Source organism: Vidua chalybeata, chromosome 9, assembly GCF_026979565.1.
Source record: "Vidua chalybeata isolate OUT-0048 chromosome 9, bVidCha1 merged haplotype, whole genome shotgun sequence".
Classification (NCBI taxonomy): Eukaryota; Metazoa; Chordata; class Aves; order Passeriformes; family Viduidae; genus Vidua; species Vidua chalybeata.
Window position 1 is genome coordinate 6642047 of NC_071538.1, and position 18498 is coordinate 6660544.

Here is an 18498-nt window from a genome sequence, read left to right on the forward strand (position 1 = left end):
CCCCTGCATGACACATGCCACAATTCCCTGTATCCAGTGGTTCTGCACACATCCCACTGCGCCTGTGAGCACATTGTTCCCCAAGTCAGCCCTGATTTAAAGGCTCCCGAGTGATGAAGAGCCTCCCACATCATTGGACCATTTGTTTTCCACAAATAGCTCCTTTCAAAGTGGAAAACTCACAGAAGAAAATGAAGTTGGCTCCCTTGAGTTCAAGCTGGAGATTTAAGAGTTGGTCCCCGCTGCAAACCGCAGTGAAATGGAGAATTCCAGGAGCAAAGCTGGGAAGAAGGAAGGGACCACCAGAAGGTCCACGTGGGGAAAGGGCCTCGCCTGAAGCATCATCAGGTACAGAGAGCCTGTGCCAGACACCCAAAATAAATGATGTGTCTTCACAGCAAACCAGTCTGATTCATTCCTGCTGACTTAAGTCGGGGTATTTAAAACAAACTCTGAACAAAAATGCTTTTTTTGTTTACAAGACTTTGGTTGTCTCTGAAAATGGCATTTTCCAGCCAGCTCAGGCCTCTGAATGCTGAGGGATCCTTTGGGAATGCACCTTCAGGAATTACAGTCGTGTCACTGTCACTATCAGAGCCCCAACCCTGGGCACCCATCCTTCCACAGGGGCTGTGCCATGGATCCCAAGGAAGGTAGCTGCACAGGGAATGGGTGTGTATCCAAAGAGCCAACTCCAGGATTAGCTCTCAGCCTTCATTCTGAGCTGCTTTAGAGGAAAACTACACAGCAAGATTAAATCTGCAGAAAAACCAGGATTAGTCCAGCCCAAGAGTAGGTAAGGAAGGACAAAAGTTGTTCTCATCAGAGAACATCCTGTCAGCCCCTTTCCCCTGATCTCCCTGCCTGCCTTTATGAAGTTCAGTCAAAAATTATATTTTGTTATAGCCCAATCTTAACAGTTTGGATGAAACCAAAAGAAATCTCCACTGGGCTGTAGCCTGTTAATGATACCGTGCTCTCCTCTGGCTCCCTGCCAGAGAGTGAACAGTGCCAACATTTGCAGACTTCCAACAGGAAATTAAATAACTGCCCTGTTGGAAATATAAACCCATTTACAGTGGTCAGGCTTGCATTTTCCAAAACAACGATACAGTTTGTGCACGTAAAGCTTGAGGAAAATTTGTCAGAAGATTCAGCCAAGCGAATATGAAACAAAGCCTTATGGAAAGGTGTTTTACACGGGTCTCCAAATTAGAGCTTTGTCAGGTGTATTTCCTGCCCTGAGGCTTCTGTAGGAACAATTCTGGGCCCTTCAGTGAGTGCTGCACGCACACATCCCCCATGGCTGAAGAGTAACAGAGCTCCTGCTTATTTCATCATTTTCTATATTCTTTCATTTACTTCTCAAGAATAGTTTTGGGGTGCATATATAATGTGCTGCTGCAGGCTTGGGAGAGCCTGGACTTTATTTTTAACCTGTTTGGTGACTTTTGGTCAAATCTCTGCTCCAGGCTACCCTTCCTCCTCTCTCACATCATCACACGGAATCATAGAATCGTGGAAGAGTTTGGGTTGGGAGGAACCTTAAAGCTCATCCTGTTTCAACCCTGACACCTTCCACTATCCCAGGCTGCCTCAAGCCCCAGTGTCCAGCCTGGCCTTGGACACTCCCAGGGATCCAGGGCAGCCACAGCTCCTCTGGGCGCCCTGTGCCAGGGCCTCCCTACCCTCCCAGCCAAGAATTTATTTCTAATATCCAACCCAAACCTCCTGTCTTTCAGTTTGAAGCCATTCCCCCTTGCTCTGTCACTAAATGTCCTTGTAAAAAGCTCCTCACCATCTTTCTTGAATGTATATTGAAGGGAGGGGCAAACTCCTATTTTAGTCACTGAAGTATCACCACTGCCATCACGACCCCTGAGATCTGCACTGTGGAAATTCCAGGGAAAGGAGCTTCCAGTTCCTTCCCAGCAGTTTGAACAGCCTGGACAGTGCCATAAACCTTGTCCAGGCCCCACAGGTACAACACACAATAAATATTATATTCTGGAAGCATTATTGATTAGCAAATTTGACTCTTCACTCCTCTTCATCATGCAGCTGTTGAAACCTTTTTCCTCTGCTACCTCCCCTTCACCTCCCTGCTGCTGACATTTAGTCAGAAATCACACGGACACACAGTCCAGGAGAGGAAGAGGCAGACAGAATATTTAACATATATATTCAATAACAGGAATATTCAGCAAGAACAGCAGGAGTAGAATTTCCACACTTCAAGGATTAGAAAACCATCCTTCACATTTTTGCCAATACTAAGATAGTGACAACTGTAGTGTTGTTCTCTAATATTATTTCTTTGTCGTTCTTTAACTTTATTTCTTTGCACCCCACATGAGTGCAAACCAGCTACACCTTTTCCTCAGTGAAACCTCCCCTACATTCACTGTAAATAGTCTAAAGTTGCAGGTACAGAATGCCCCCCTCCCCCCAATAGTGCTACCTTGTATTTTTGCACAGTAGGGCCTTTCATTCAAGGATTTGAACTTGCATTACACAGGTGGGTAAACATTATTATCCAGCTCCAGTTGGATTGTTGCAAGCCCATGGCAAATCTGCAGCAGAGTCATTCCCTGAAGGGCAGATTTCCCTGGAGCCAGCACTCAGCCCTCTGGAGTAAAGACAACTTGCAAAAGAAAGGGTTTGTGGGATCAACCCACTAAGGAAGTTCCTCCCACTAATCAAAGTCATATGGAAATAATTGCTTGAAAAAAATCCCACTTCCTTAAGAAACTCTTCTAAAATGGATGGAAGAGTCACCAAAAGAGATTATCTATGTTTGTATTTTCAAGCCTCACCTCGAGTTTTGTGTGAATGTACATAAAACTGAGAGCTGCACACGTATTTAACGCCAGTGAAGGAGAAAGACACCTCTATATCACTGCTTTTTTTGCTCCTTCCCCTTCTGCTCTTCCACCTCTCAAGCTGGGTTGAGGCCCTTGGAAAACATGACCAGTGACAGCACTGCCCTGGCATGCAGCGAGTGATTTGCATCTTTCAGATTCCCATTCCGCAGAAGTCACTGGGCTTGGGAGCAGGAAAACAGGAGAGGAAAAAGCAGCACATTTGCAAGCGGCAGGAAAAGCAGCAGCAGCAGCAGGGGCAGAGCCCTAAAAAGCCTCAGTGAGCTCTTGGATGCCCCAGGACACCACTAAGCAGCAGTCAGGTCTCACTTTGAAGCCTCGCTCCTGTAAATGAGAAACAACTCCAAGTCTCAGTCTCGCTTAGGCGCTGCTCCAGGAAGGCGCTCGGGCGGGATCTAACGCTAAACACAGAGCTGGGCCCGCTTAAATCAGCTGCACTGTTTACAGTCCCAGCCCATGGCTAAGTGCTCGGCTGGACTGGAGCCTCGAGCACTGATTGTTGTTGAACACTTTCTTTAAGTTATCCTGCCAGTTCCTGGTGCCTCAGCAAACTTCATCGCTTTCCCATCCGCTGCATCCCCTGTTGCTCCTTGAACAAACACAGATGTGCCCAGTTTGAGCACTGAGATTCTGCCACCACAGCCATCTAGGAACCAGCAGATATTACATGCAAAGGGGATTTTCTAATTTCAAAGATTTCCTCGAGACAAGAATAAATTAGCAGCATTCACTGGCAACAGAAGAAAAAAGGCAAAGTGGGGCAAAGGGAGGTGATAAGAAAGGGGAAATCAACAAAACAACAATCTCCATCCCTTCACAGTACAAAATCCCATCACAATATAAGAGAGAGATGTGCTGTCCCAGTGGGGAGTGAAGATAGAAATAGGTTTTTGATAGAAACCACAACAACACCTACAGCTTTAAAGTTACCACAGAAAACCAATCAACCCATTTCAATTAATAACAACCTCTTAAACAAAAAAAATTAAATAATCTTTAAAAATTAATAAGTAAACAACTAGAGAGGAGGTAACAGCTGGAGGTGTTTTCCCTCCCCACAGCCACTGCCTGGGGAAGAAGATCAGCTGGAGGAGTTCTCACTTCTTGCTGGGGCTGATAAAACACCAGACCCTGCCACAGGATTTGCCTGCTGGGAAACACCAGAGACATCTGCAGCAGTGCCCTTTATCCAGCTTTTCCAGCACCAGTTTGCCCAGAACGGCCTCCCAGCAGCCTCTCCTTGCCAAGACTCATTGCCACAGCCCCCAGGCTCGGTGACAGCCCAGGGATGCCAAGGACATCCCAGCTGGATGAGGCATCACCACAGCAGATGGACAGAGAAGCACCACAGCTCTTTGGCCTCTTCCCCATCTCTGCACCACAAAGACACCAGCAGACAGCAGAGGAATGATTTCAGGAATCAAAGGGAACAACTTCTTTGAAAGCAGAGCCGAAGAAACTGCTTAAACAGACCTCGGAATAGTCAGCAGGGGATCCCTTTGGAAAAACAAGACTCCCAAGGACCGTGAAGAAGAAAAACCACACTGGAGAGCAGAGATTAGAAAAGAGGAAAGAAACAGCATGAAGAGGAAGGAGTATCATGTGCTCTGCCAACTGCACCTCTTAATTAAAAGAACACAAGTGTGGCTTAGTGAAACAATGTCCCTGCACATCCCTGCTACAACGCACATTTTTTAAAGGGATATATTCCTGTTCTTCCCAGTGCTGAAGGGTTTCCATTCATCTGGCTGCAGCATGTTACAGAACTGCATTACAGCAAGTTAATCTCTAGAAAGCCTGGGCTGTTATTCATATATTGAAACATAAGTAAGATATTATTGGTTTGGAAGCTGTCAAGACATTCTCTGTGTGCTGCAACAGGAGTCAGAACCAGATATTATTCAGCCCCTACCCAAGGCTTCCATTGGACACTGGAAAAATCAAAGACCAGAAATGCTTTGGGGTGTTGACATTATTTCCTAAACAAAATCATCACCAGCGTAGTTCCCCTTCACATAAAACTAATTTTATTTGAGATATAAAGCTTCTAATATAAACAAAGTTTCTGAAAGTAAAAACAGGTCAATCATTGCAGCTGCCATGGCAAATAATATTGCAGATTTTTCATTTTTTAATACCCCTACAAGGTCTGGGCATGTGAACATCTGTAATCCTGCTCCCCAGTCCCTTCTCCCCCGAAAATTAAAGTGGTACAGATGATTTTTTTTTTTTAATAACCCGAGTCAGTAAAAAATGGAAAATAAGAAGAAAGCATTAAAATCTGCATTGTTATTGGTGTGCCTGTGTTGTATTAGCCCAGACATGTCTGTGCTTGGAAACAAATTGATTGCATCTCTTGGTAAATCAGCCCCTCTGTGGAGAATGCACCAATCTCTCCCTAGATTAAAGAAGAAGCATCTGCTTATAAACACAAACCAACTGAGGAGCTGGCACTGCTGCAGGAGTTCATGGCTTGTGTTTCTCTGCTGTTCATCATGTGCATGTAAGGGCTGAGCTACAGCACATCTCTAACACCACATCAGGGGCTTCAGGTAAACCTCTAACTGCTCCAGCTGTACAAAAAAAATGCATTTAAACAGATTTCTTTAAAAATAAAATGCATGCAAAATATGTGATGGAGCATTTATCATGGACTCTCTAACAATTCATTACCAGCACTGGGTACAGGATGCATTTATTCTAAATTTACTCGAGTGTAAGGAGGAATAGGTTTAGTCAAAATATCCTCCTGTGGCTTTAAACACCCAATTAAGCAAAGCACATTCCCAGAATGAAAGAGATGTTAATAGAAAACGTGGAAGCAGTTGTTGGCTGACACAAGAATCCACTGAAACCCAAACAACCCCCAGGACCTTGAATTGCCAATAGAATTGATCCATCAGAGCAGCTCAAAGGCACAGTCCCCAGTGGGCTCTGCTCCTCCCGAGGAATGTGAGTGAAAAAGCAGCTGCACTGTGGGATGGGAAAAAAGCTCCCAGCATTTCTGAACCAGCCTCTTACCAAAGACACAGCAAATCCCAAAGTTCAGTGCATGATGTTTCCCCTCCAAAGCTCCACCAGCCCCGTCCCACACAGGGCAACTTAGTCATTAAAACACAAGAAAATAAAAAATAACCAAAAAATCCACCCTGGCAAGCAGGCACTAAAAGTGAATTTTGAAATATTTAGTGCTTGTGCTGTCCAGAGGTGATCCTCCTGCATCTTCAGACATTCAAGTATCCAGAAATGAGCTGGAAACCCCAGAAATAACTTGGATTAAAACTGACCCCAGGCAGAAAGTGTTGGTGCAGGACAGGAAAGGGCTTCCAGACCCTCCCCTGCCAGGTGCACCCCTTTTCCAGCACATTTTCACTTGGGCTGATGGCCAAAATAAACCACCAAAGTCCCAAATCCCAAACATCAAAGATGAATGAGCACAAAGTATCTAAAATGTTTCCTAGTTTGGCTCAAACTGGGAAATTTTGCAGAACTCGGAGAGGATTAAGCTCTGTGCAACAGGAAAGAGACACTTGAAGCTGCCTCCCCTTTCACTTCATCTGAACAAATGTTTGATAAATTCAGGCAAAATGGAAAAATCCTGAAGATTATAAAATCCTTTCTCTACGTATACAAAAATCACTCATTTCAGAACTCTATGCAGTGGTGAGAAAAGTAATAAAAGCCAAAAAAGCCACGTAATAGAGTGAAACAGGAGTTGCTTCCCAGTCAAAATTTTAAAACGCAGCATTAAACATTTCCATTTTTATCTTTATATTCCTCCAAAATGTGAAAAGCTCTTGCTCAGAGAACTATTGCTCTCCTTGAACTGCACAAGAAATTTTTAAATATAGGTTCCAAGAACAAATACTGTCTCAAGTTGCAACAGCTTTCACCAAATACTGCAAATGTTTTCCTTACACACAAATGGAGTCAAAATTTGGAAATTATTTCAAGTCCCACGTTCAGTCTGAGAAATATTCCTCACATAAACGGTGTATTTTCATTAGGATTTAACTGAATTCTGTATTTTTTATTAGTAGCCAAATGAGATGCCTTTTGTGCACGTTTTTGGAGGAAAAATTGGGATATTATCATTAGGGCTGCTAGAGAGCCTGAGAACATATATGGAACAAAAAGTGCAACCATTTGCATTTGGCTGCCCATCTGAACCCCACGAATATTTTTGGATAATATTTTGTTTGGAGAAATCCAATCCCCCCCTGAGCAGCTTTTTTCCTGTCTGCAAAGCCCTGGTTTGTCCTGCCCTGGGCCAGGCCTGGAAGAGCAGCCCCTGTGTGCTCCCAGAGCCAGGGCTGGAAGTGACACTCGTCTTTCAGCCCTGCAAGCTGAGCCAGCCCCACATCACACCCAGATCAAAACCATCCCTGCTCCCGTGGCATTTGGTGCAGGAAGCAAAGGGAGCACTGCATCCTGCCTCCAGCCTAAATCCCAAGGATTCAAGTTTCACACCTTCTGCAGAGGGCATTTCCCAGCTCTGGGAAAGGGGCAAAGCACAACCCACAGGACAAAAACCATCCCAGTGCTACCAGTGCCCATTTGGATGCCAGAGATGTTGGGAAACACTCAGGAGTTGTAGCAGGGTAATGGAGCAGAACGAAACATTTCTCCCCTTTCTTTAAGCACCTCGTGTAGTTTGAGTCCAGCAAAGTCCATGAGAGGAACTGCACTTCCCTGTTTTTCAGGATAAAATATTCCAGGACACTCTACATTTGAAGTGTGTCTGGAAACAAAGCAGCAAAAGCATTTTCTAGGGGGTAAAAAAAAGAGTGTATTTCAGTCTAAAAATAAGGAAAATATATCAAAATTAATTTTCAGTGTACTTTGTTTGTGTACTGGTAACAAGTACCATCATTAGCAGGACTGAGTTCATTTTTGGAGTTCTTTTAAAGCAATAATATCCCACACCAGGGGATGTGGGCGCATCATGACTTTCACGTGGAAAGTCTGTCTTCCTTAACACAGGAAATATTTCAGCTGGCTGAAAGCAACTGCCCGCTAAAGTTACTAAAAGATTCATTACATGCATCCTCTAAAGGATTCTGGCAGAAAATCTGTCAGGCTCTGCTGCTCAGATTGACTGTCTTAATCAGCACTGCTGAGTGACTCAGCCATAACCATGGTCTTTAGGATCTTGTAGGATCTTTAAGACAAAGATCAAGTAGAGATCAAAAACTATTTCCCTGCTGCACCTCAGTCATCTTCAGTGTAATCCCCAACATCTCTGGTGTCAGTAATTCCCAGTAAGAACAGAGCAACAAACAGCAGGATAAAATCAAGCCTTGATACCTGATGAAATGAAAGCTAAATTAGCACAATAATCCTTCAAGAACATAAGTGCCTTCTCAAGGAGCCTGACACCAGCGTATACAGGAAGGGCAGAAAAAAGCCTATAAAATTCACTTCAGTGGGATAATGCAACAAAGGCTGAAGAAAGTTGAGCCTCCTATCACCACACATCCATCCCTTGCAACATTTCAAACGATTTTACAGTTCTCCTGACAGATCTGTACATAGACACCTCTCAGCAAATTACATGGAATATACACACACCTAATCCCTCCTTGCACTGCTGAGACAGAATTCTTGCCCTCAGGCCTTGTCAGTTATTACAATTAGTCCAGGTGAAGTTACCCTTGATAATCTCAGGCGATAATAACTGGCAGCAGGAATAGGATAACAGAACATCCGACAATTACAGGGTTTGGGTAGGGGATTTCTGTAGAGCTGACAACAAAATAAACAACACCTGATGTACAGACCTGTGCAGGAGCCTGAACTCTGATTTTCCCCAAAGCAGAGGCAGTGCCAGCACTGCTGTCCCTGCTGTGACCCTGCTGGATGGGCTGTGGTGCCTGAGGCCACAGCTTCACTCATTTACTGACAGAGAAAACTCCAGTTAAGACTTTGCTGCTGCATTCTGTCAAAACTTCCTGAAAAGGGGAATTGCTCTTACAGCTAACCATGGATTTTTAAAGTTGGATGTACCAGAGGTACTCCACAATAAATATAAGATACCAAAAAATTCACCCAGTGCTTCAAAGCTCCAAGCCCAGAGCTTTCAGAATGACCCTGGATGAGAGAACTGAACAGAACTGAGTCTTCTCTCTTGGATGAGGGAACCAAACACAGCTCATAAACTCAACAGAGCAACCTTAAATGTTCAGATTCCCAAAAATCCTTGTAAAGGTGCCCTGCTTACAGCAGTCACTTCCACCACGGGATATTGTTACCCTAGCAAAGGCTTCATAGCAAGGAAAAGCTGTCAGTTTGCAGGTGGTCTCTCCTTCTTTATTGCATGAATTTCCTGAAAATTCACTGTACCTGCTATAGACACCGAGACCACCTTTTTCTCTTTCCCCCAGTACCAACCTTAAACTTTTGAAGTTTTCAAGATAGATCAAAGAACTTCCCCAGAACCATTAGGACCTACAGAAATGTTGAAAGCAGAGTGATCAGTGTGATCAGTGCCAAATGTGGCTCCCCAGTGAAACCAGTTCAGGAAGGGAGGAACGGCCCAGTTCACTCAATGCCCAACCTAATTTGTCTCACCCTGAACAGCTCAACCAACAAAATATTGATATTGACATTTCCTGGAGGTTTTCAGCCTCAAATGAGCGGGGTTGGTCACACAGCTCCTCATATCAGGACCATATTTGCTGGTGGGAAAAGTAAGAGACAACAGATTTTAAGAGAAAATTGTCTAAGTGCTGCACATAAAATACTCTCAACTTTGTGAACATTTTACTGCTGCTCAGGGGTCAGAAATACTCATTAGGATTTTAAAAAAGATCAATCACAAACAGAATGCAAGAACATAAATCACATCCTACAAAAAGGCTCTCAAAAGGAAAAGGGCAAATCAGATACCATCTCTCCCTATAGAACACAAAAAAATCAGGTCAGTATTTTCTTTTAATCCCCTGATGAAATATAATTTTGCTAATAAGATTCCCCTCCAGTGAGAGGATGCCTTTACAGCTTCTTCCCTTGCCTGGGCCTCTTTTTGGAGAATTTGTGTAGCAGAGGGGAGTGAAAGGAGCAAAAACCCTTTCAGGGTTTTTACCAGGGTGTCCCAAGGCCTTCCTAAAGCTCTTTGCTGTACTAAGAATGCAGTTTATACACAGGTAAAATCCTACTGTTCTTAATATATTGAAGAACACATATTTTTTTCAACACAGAGCAACAAATCCTGCACAGAAAAGATAATGACAACGTCCAGCTTATGGGAAAGACCCAAAACTCAGGAGAAAAGGGGTCTGGAGCTCCAATGGTGCTCCACTGCTGCATCAACTAGAATGCATTCTGTTATCCCACAGCAGGTTTCAATTATTCATCTCTTAATCAACTTCAGATTGACTTATTTAAAAGGATGCAATTTTAACAATAAATCTCATGGACAGTGTTAATTAAAAGCTAAATCTTGCCCTGAGCTGGACGCCCAAGGTCTATGAGAATGTTCACAGCCCATTTATTTACTCCAGCATTGTGTCAGTTATTGAATTACAGTAAATTAAAAACACAGTGACAGAGCAATAGCTGAAATAAGTGAGGCTTGTTGCATCTCACTTACAAAGGTTGCCAGACTTGGGCTCTGTCAGGCTGCCAAGAAAAGTGAATGTAAAAGTCAGGGGCCCTCAGTTCAGAAACATCCTCTGGTGAGCATGAAGTGTTTCAGCCTCAGAGATGCCAGCAGGCAGAAGCAAAGGTCCACCACAAGCTCTTCCTCGGCCTCCTGAAAGCATTTAATGATATAAATCCATCTTCCTGACAATCAGCTGGGAATTAAATGACCTCTTGTCACTGTAGGTGAAACTCACTGAAAGCAGAGCTCAACGTGGTGCTCTCTCCACTCAGCACGTTCTGGAGAAAAAGAGATGTCTCCATCGTGCTACAGATTCTCATTAAATTCAGAGAGATAATGTGTTTTATAAAGAAAAATCCAAACATATGGAATGAATAATTAACATATACAAAAAAGAATTTCAAATGAAAACGCGCAGAATGCTTGTTACTTATACAGCACATCAAGTACTTCAGAGTAAACAAAACAATTATAAAGACACTTCCTTTCATTGGAAGCCAAGTTAATTTTGGAGAAGAGATGCTCACCCATGATAACTGGCCCCTTACAGGAAAAACTGGGAGAGGCAAGAGCTGTTGCAAATACAGTGCAGACTGCACAGGGCTCAGATGTCCATTAACTCCACAAGGGTGCCACACGTGAGATATTCGCTGTACAGCGAGGAGGATTCTCCTCCATGAGCAGAAAGGGTGACAGAGGTTTTGCAAAGAGGACCTCACTTGAGGAGAACCAGGTCTAATCTTAGTTCTAACATTGATTTAATTTTCTTATTGTCTGCCCAAGCTTCTGTCTTCTAGAGACCTCTGTGTGTCCACAGTCACGCTTACCTTTGAGGACAGAATGCCTGAAGCTGAATTTAGAGAGAGAACAAATCCCCTCTACACCTCAAATGTTCCACAGGAGCGGATGTCAACACGGTAAGAGCTAAAGGCCCTCAAGAAATTTGAAATCAAGGCCACCCAGATCCCAATCCCTCCTTGTCCAGCACATGTTCTTGCTCTGCAGGAGCAGCCATGGTGTTCTATATGGACCAGCCACAGCACGGACCGCCTCAGGCAGCTCATTACATTTCCACCCTCCATCCTTTAAAGCTCAGCTTAGCATCTTCAGGGGGGATTGGGCCACCAGAGCAGCTTTGCAGAGGGGTGTTCACACTGTGGCTGTGGAAGTGCACATCCTTCCAGAGCCAGCCTCAAGTTCCCAGGGTAGGAAAAGCATCCCCTGCTCCATTCCCAGTCTCTGGAGGGAATGTGTGAGGAGGTTACAAAGCATTTTTCCCTGGCTTATCTCTGATCTCTCCATTTCCCATGGCCTGCTGCTGCTCCAGCTCCCAGCTCACTGTTCCAGCTCCTTCCTGGATCCGCCTGGAGCAGATGTTCAGGGCTGTGCTGCAGACAGACAGAGCATCTGGGAATGGGACAGGGGGACAGCCCTGGGAGGAAAGGAGCAGAAGGTCACAGGAAGCCCTTGTGCCGTATCAGTTTCAGCATATGACCTGAGCAGCTTGAAAAAAAAGCTTTTAATAAAATGCAGGCTTCCCCCAGAGCCTGCATGAACTTTTCTCAAGAACTCACCCAGTTATAAAACTTTCCCAGTGCGTATTGGGATGGCAAAGTCCTAACTTAAAGCTGGTCCCAAATATCTGAGAGTGAGTGAAAGCACTTCTCTGCACAGCCCAGAGCATCAGCGGGGCTTACAGAGACCATGGAACATCTGCACAAAGTTCCCAGCACTTCTGCTCCAGCTCTTGGGGACAGTGGCTGCCTGTACACACAGGGACTTGCCTTATTTGTTATTTTTTTTAGCTTTCCCTGACACAAAAAAACAGACAGATTTTTTTTTTGCCTTCAACATTCCCAGGGCATGATAAATAAACCCAGGATTCCTGTCTCCAATGTGACATCATAGAATCACAGAATCCTGAGCTGGAAGGGACCCCAAAGGATCATTCAGTCCAACTGCTGGCCCTGCACAGACACCCCAGCAACCCCACCCTGTCCAAACACTCCTGAAGCTCTGGCAGCCTTGGGGCTGTGCCCATTCCCTGAGGAGCCTGTGTAGTGCCTAAATACCCTCTGGGGGAAGAACCTTTTTCCTGATACCCAGCCTAAACCTCCCCTGACTCAGCCTCAGCCATTTCCTAGAGCCATTGGTAACAAGAGCAAAGAGATTAGAAAATCTCAGCAGGGCCCAGGAGGGTTAAGCCAGGCCTGGACCAGCACCCCCAAATTGGCACATTCCAGCCAACAGGAACACAGCAGCCAGCCCCCACCAACACCATGACCCAGGACATGTCCTGCAGGACCATTCTGTGCTGTCCTTTACCCTCTCTGATCAACCAGACCCCGCACAGCTCTCCAAAGGGGTTTGTCAGAACAGGATACCAAGCCCAAAAAGCCCACGGAACTCGAGCTTTGTCCTGCTCCTGCCCCGGGCAGAAGCTCCACGGAGTGACTTGTTGGGAACCAGCAGAGAAAGGGCAACTCTGCACACACAGCCCTGGCCCCACAGCCCATTTATCCCTGTCAGTCCCTCCTCCATGGCACTGCTGTGCCTTCTGCTCCTCTTGCTGGCCACTCTGCACCATTTTTTCAGGAATCCTACCTGACAATCATCCTCCAAATCTGTGTCCATCCCACCAACACAAACCATGGGATTCTTTCCACAAGCACTTCCTTTCATCTACTGCCCTGCAGATTTACTTGGAAACAGTGGCACTCCAGTGTCTCCACTTCAGGAGGAGATCCTGGAAAGCAATCTTCCTCACGCCAGGATGCTGGCATGGAAGCAGCCTGAGGTTATTGCTTTCCTCACTAAAGGGTTCCTTTCTCAAGCTACTCCTTTTCCCCAAGCTGCCTGACTTTGGCAGAGCACCATTTTCAATATTGCATTGCATTAGAGTCCAAATATAGGCAAGTTCTTTTATTTTACATTATATTCCCTGGCGCACTTCAAAGACCTTTACTATTAAATAATGGTAATATTTAGAGCTTTATCATCACATCACATACTAGTGATACATATTTAAGCTGAAATTATTCAGTTTTTCCACCTTGGCAAACTTCACAGTGTAGCACCCCCGGCTATCCGGTCGTTCCAGCCCAATTAAATGACATTAAACATGTCCAAGCCTCTCACATGCCACACTCCTGGCAAGGACAGCAGTGACTCCGCTTGTAAACAGAAAAAAAAATTGTAACTTCCTCTGCAGCACCTGACCAAAAGAAACTTTACACCAAATGTAGAATTTCAGGAATTCTAAAACACTTAATCATAAAGGATGTAAAACTGCAATCACCACCCCCACAGAAGCATCCTTCAGCTAACACCAGTATTTTATTGTTATTTACAGAGAATCATTGACAACTGCTCTCATTTATTCATCTCTGAATTTCTGTTCCTGAACAGCAGGAACATTCACTGCTGTTCCATTTATAAATGCGCAGGTTCATTGACTTTCAATATCTTCTTGATTACAATGAAAAAGAAACAAGAAAAGCCCTACAAAGTCACTTCATTATTCAACTGTTTGGGGCTGGGGCAAACCCAGAATTTCTTTGAGCTCAGCTTTAGGGAGCTGATTTCAAGACACTGCACGGGGTTTGCTAATTTTTAAAAGCAGGAGCCTGGATCAAAGAGAGCATCTTAACCGTAAAATAACTGGATTCGGTACTGGTTTAGATACCTCGATACGGAGGAGTGTGTCAAAACGCAGGCGGGGTGATGAGTGCCACAGCTCCACCCCTGCCCGGCCGGTGTGAGACTCTCCAGCTGTGCCAGCTGTGCCATTTCCCCTGGGCAGCAGCAGCGCCCATCACCGGGATACCCACCCGAGGTGAGAGCACCTCAGACAAGCAGCTCCTGACAGCTGGTTCTTGAGACACAGCATTTCACACAACAACAGCGAATTTGCAGTTGAGGATGACTGAGGGGTTTTGTTTTTCGGGGCCCGGGGAAGGAAAGGTTTACACTTTTTCTTTTGTCTGAGTTAACTTTCTACATGTTTCTGGCTTGCAAGGCAATCGCTGTGTGTAATGCAGCTGCGTTTAGTTAGAGATTTTTTAAAAGAGTTTTCAGCTCTGAGGTGCTCTTTGGAGTCCCAGCAGACTGCTGGATTTCTACATCTGTTTCTAAAGAGCAGGATCCAGTGTCACACCTCAGGGAAACTCTTTTTTCCCCCCTCTCTTTGCCTACTTAAATCCATACACAAGCTTTAAAATACTCCCCTGCCTAACTCTCATTTGCAACACTTTAAATCCCTGTGAGGACATAATTAACACAGCAGTTTCAGTAGAAGTTAATTATGGAAACAAAGAAACGATGTCCTGAAGATAATTTGCTGCTACTTCGAGCCACTTTTGTCAAGAAATACAAGGCTACAACCTCAAACAGTGACATCTACCCTCATCCTCTTAGAGGCTTAAGGCGACAAAAGCATTTTGTTTGTTTTTAAACTCATTCCTGGATAGTGGCTGAAGCAGCAGCCTGTGACCCAGGGATGAAACAATTAACCACAGGGACTAATCAAGAGCCGTGGAACTTTATCTCACAACTTTCAAGGAAATCAGCAGCACCCCTACAATCTAAAACACAATCTCGAGATCTGTGGGTTTACTCCAAGCTTTTAAAATATTTTTCTATTACTCACACTTCTTTCATTGTGACTCCTCACAAAGTTGCATGGATCTGGAAGAACAATAATCGAGCTGAACTGGGAATATCCAGAGCCACATGCTGCAGAAAATATCCAAGCTGGAGAGCTGCTGTTCCTTAAATTGACATTACCTTTGTGCTTTTACTTGGAACGCTCGGGCCAGCCCGTGAGCACCCTAAAGGCAGTGAATGGACAAAGATTTTGGGGTTGTTTTGCTCCCTACAAGGAAAGGTCATGGACTAAAAGGCAGCAGCAGGAGACAGTGGTCCACATTCTCTTTCTGAACATGTCAGGGTTAAAGGGTAGGGACTGAAGATTCCATCTGGGCTGGGTTTCTGACAGAGCAAATTCTATTTACCCAACCACTACAGTCGCCTTAAAGAAATCTGTAAAACTTTTTAGAACAGGCTTTTTCTTTGTTTGGTTTTTCTAATTGGTGTTGGAAGTTCAGGTTCCCTTATTCTTCCACAAAGCCCAGTTTGGGGGAAGACTTAGCATGTGGTTGAACATGTGATACATGTCTACCTATGAAAAATAAATAAATCACTTGATCTGCCCATGAATCCACACTATAAGCATTTGCCAAAGATATTATTTAAAATACAGGAAGTACTTCACTGTGGAAAGTAACTGTACATAATCACAGATCACAATCCAGGCTGGAAGGGAGCTGGAAGGATCACCTGGTCCAGCCTTTTGTGGGAAAGGGAGCCTGGCTGAGATTATCCAGTCTCATCTTGGAAACCTCCAGCCATGAGGATTCCACTACATCCCTGGGGTGGTAATTCCAGTGAGTTATTGTTCTCACTATTTAAAAAAAATGCTTTCTTATATTGAGCTGAAACCCCTCTTGATGTGACTTATACTACATGACCTGTACTGTAATGACTACATTAACATATAATGACTAATAATGACAATATTAATATATTCACATAAAGGTGAATTCATTCTCTGATAGGTACTTCCCAGCAGAATGCACAGAAAATAAGAAATAGTCCGTTTCAGACCCAATGTGATCAGTTGCTTTATGTTAATGGGGTTTTATTTTTCCCTTCCAGGCTCTTTGAAACATGAAAAAAAAAAAAAAAAAAAAAAAAAAAAAAAAAAAAAAAAAAAAAAACCTTGAATTGCCCTAAAGCTTTGAAACTATCTGAAAAAAACAGGAGGGAAATTGCCTTTTTTGCCCCTTTAAAAAAAATACAGCTATTTGTTAAGCATACACAGCACTCCCTGGAGACACTAGAAAACAACTTTTGAAAATTTTCCCATTGAGATGTCATGAAGAATTCCGAGCCCAAGCTAGAACGCATCCAGCCATTGAATCTGCACCACGAGACTCCTGGGACATGGGGAAGTCATTCCAAGAGATGCAGTCCCTCGCACACAGTCCCGGGAACAGCATCCTTAGGGACAGCGGCAGAAACCCAGGCTCAGGGATGTGACAAAAATGTTAGCCACAGGCACATGTTTAAAGGCAGTTATCCTACAGTATTTACAATTTGGGTTGAATTTTAGCTTTTCCCATCAACTGTCTCTCTTTAGCGTTCACTTTTTTTCACTTCTTTCAATATGAAACTCAGGCATGTTATCAAGCAGCACTTCTCAGAGGTGGGTTGTGATTGAAGTACCCACCACAAACCACTTTGGAGGAGCCGGAGCTCACGTACATCCAACTCTCAGCGAAATTCTCATGCAGGCGTCCAAAAACACTGCTCACTTTTTACTGACTTGGCCTAAAGGAATCAGTCTTTTTCCAATTCCAGCTATCCCAACTCCGAGGTCCCTTTATGCCTGGGCTGCGCTGTTTTACACAAAAATCCCTCGCAAAAAGGCTGGAGTCAGAACCCTGATAAAGCAGAAGGACCGCGGGATAAATATCACTCGCTAAAAGCAAAACGGAGACGCTTTCTTTTGGTTGAAAATAAATAAACGGATAAACAAATAAACATTTTCGAGGGATACAAGGGGGGGTGTGAGATGGCGAAACACGCACTGAGAGCCGGATCTACGGGACAAGTCCCCGGTGCGGTAACACACCTCGGGCACCATCAATCCCGGACCGCAAAGCGGGACCGCCGGGCAGTGGTTACGCCGGGAACGCTCACCGGCCCCAACACTTGGAAAGAGATTTTTTTTTTTTACGAAGCAATTAAACACAGACCGAGCATAAAACCCCGAGCTGGTTAACGGGAGGCGGCGCGGGGGCAGCCGGGCTCCCCTCGGTGCCGGCCCGGCTGCCCTCACCCCGGCCGGGACCGCCCGCCCTGTCCCCCTTTACCTTGCGTGGCGTCGCCGGGCTCGGCGCGGCTCCCCGCTCGCAGCAGCAGCAGCAGCGGGAGCAGCAGCGGGAGGCTCCCGTCCGCGCCGCCCGGCTGCTGCATTCCTGAGCCGGCGCTGCTCCCGCATCCACCGCGGGGGCCGCCGCTCCTCCGTCCCGCGCTGTGCCGGCGGGCGGGCGGGCGGGGAAGGCGGCGCGGGCGGGGAGGGAGCGGGGCCGGGCCCGCCGCCCTCAGCCCGGCCCGCCGCCCTCAGCCCTGCCCGCTGTCAGCGCTGCCCGGCCCCGCGGCGCCCCCGCGCGGCCGCCCGCGCCGCCCGCCGCCGCCATTTTGTCCCCGCGCGGAGGAGCCGCCCGCCCTCAGAGCCGCCCCTCAGAGCTCTGAGGGCGGCGGAGCGGCGGTGTCGCGTTCCCTTCCTCAGGGTCGATCCCTGCGGGGGTGTCTCGTTCCCTTCCCGAGGGATACTCCCTGCGGGATTGTCGCGTTCCCTTCTCGAGGGACAGGCGCTGTGGGATTGTCGCGTTCCCTTCCCCAAGGTCGGTCCTTGCGGGATTGTCGCGTTCCCTTCCCCATGGTCGGTCCTTGCGGGATCGTCGCGTTCCCTTCCCGAGGGATAGTCCCTGAGGGATTGTCGCGTTCCCTTCCCCATGGTCGGTCCTTGCGGGATTGTCGCGTTCCCTTCCCCATGGTCGGTCCTTGCGGGATTGTCGCGTTCCCTTCCCCAGGGTCGATCCCTGACGGATTGTCGCGTTCCCTTCCCGAGGGATAATCCCTGCGGGATTGTCGCGTTCCCTTCCCGAGGGATAGTCCCTGCGGGATTGTCGCGTTCCCTTCCCCAGGGTCGGTCCCTGCGGGATTGTCGCCCTTGCGGGGGTAACGCTTCCCACAGAATCGCCTGGGGGATTATCGAGCCCAGCCTGCGAGCGGACACAATCCCAGAATTGAGTTGGAAGGGAGCACTGCGGGTGTTCTGGTCCAGCCTGCCTTCTCCAACACCCCGGAGCACATGGCATGGGATTGTGTCCAGAGGGTTCTGGAATATCTCTAGTGGGGGAGACTCCACACTCTTCTCCGGACAAT

General features: G+C 46.1%; 1 protein-coding gene across 1 annotated transcript in view; it reads right to left on the reverse strand.

Annotated features, from left to right (window-relative positions):
* ROR1 (receptor tyrosine kinase like orphan receptor 1) overlaps nt 1-17594 on the reverse strand; it is a 157289-nt gene extending 139695 nt beyond the window's left edge. The window contains exon 1 of the mRNA XM_053950925.1: nt 17421-17594. Coding sequence (XP_053806900.1) covers nt 17421-17523 — 103 coding nt within the window. The 5' untranslated portion in view covers nt 17524-17594. The remainder of the gene's footprint in view (nt 1-17420) is intronic.
* Nucleotides 17595-18498: the final 904 nt, after the last annotated feature.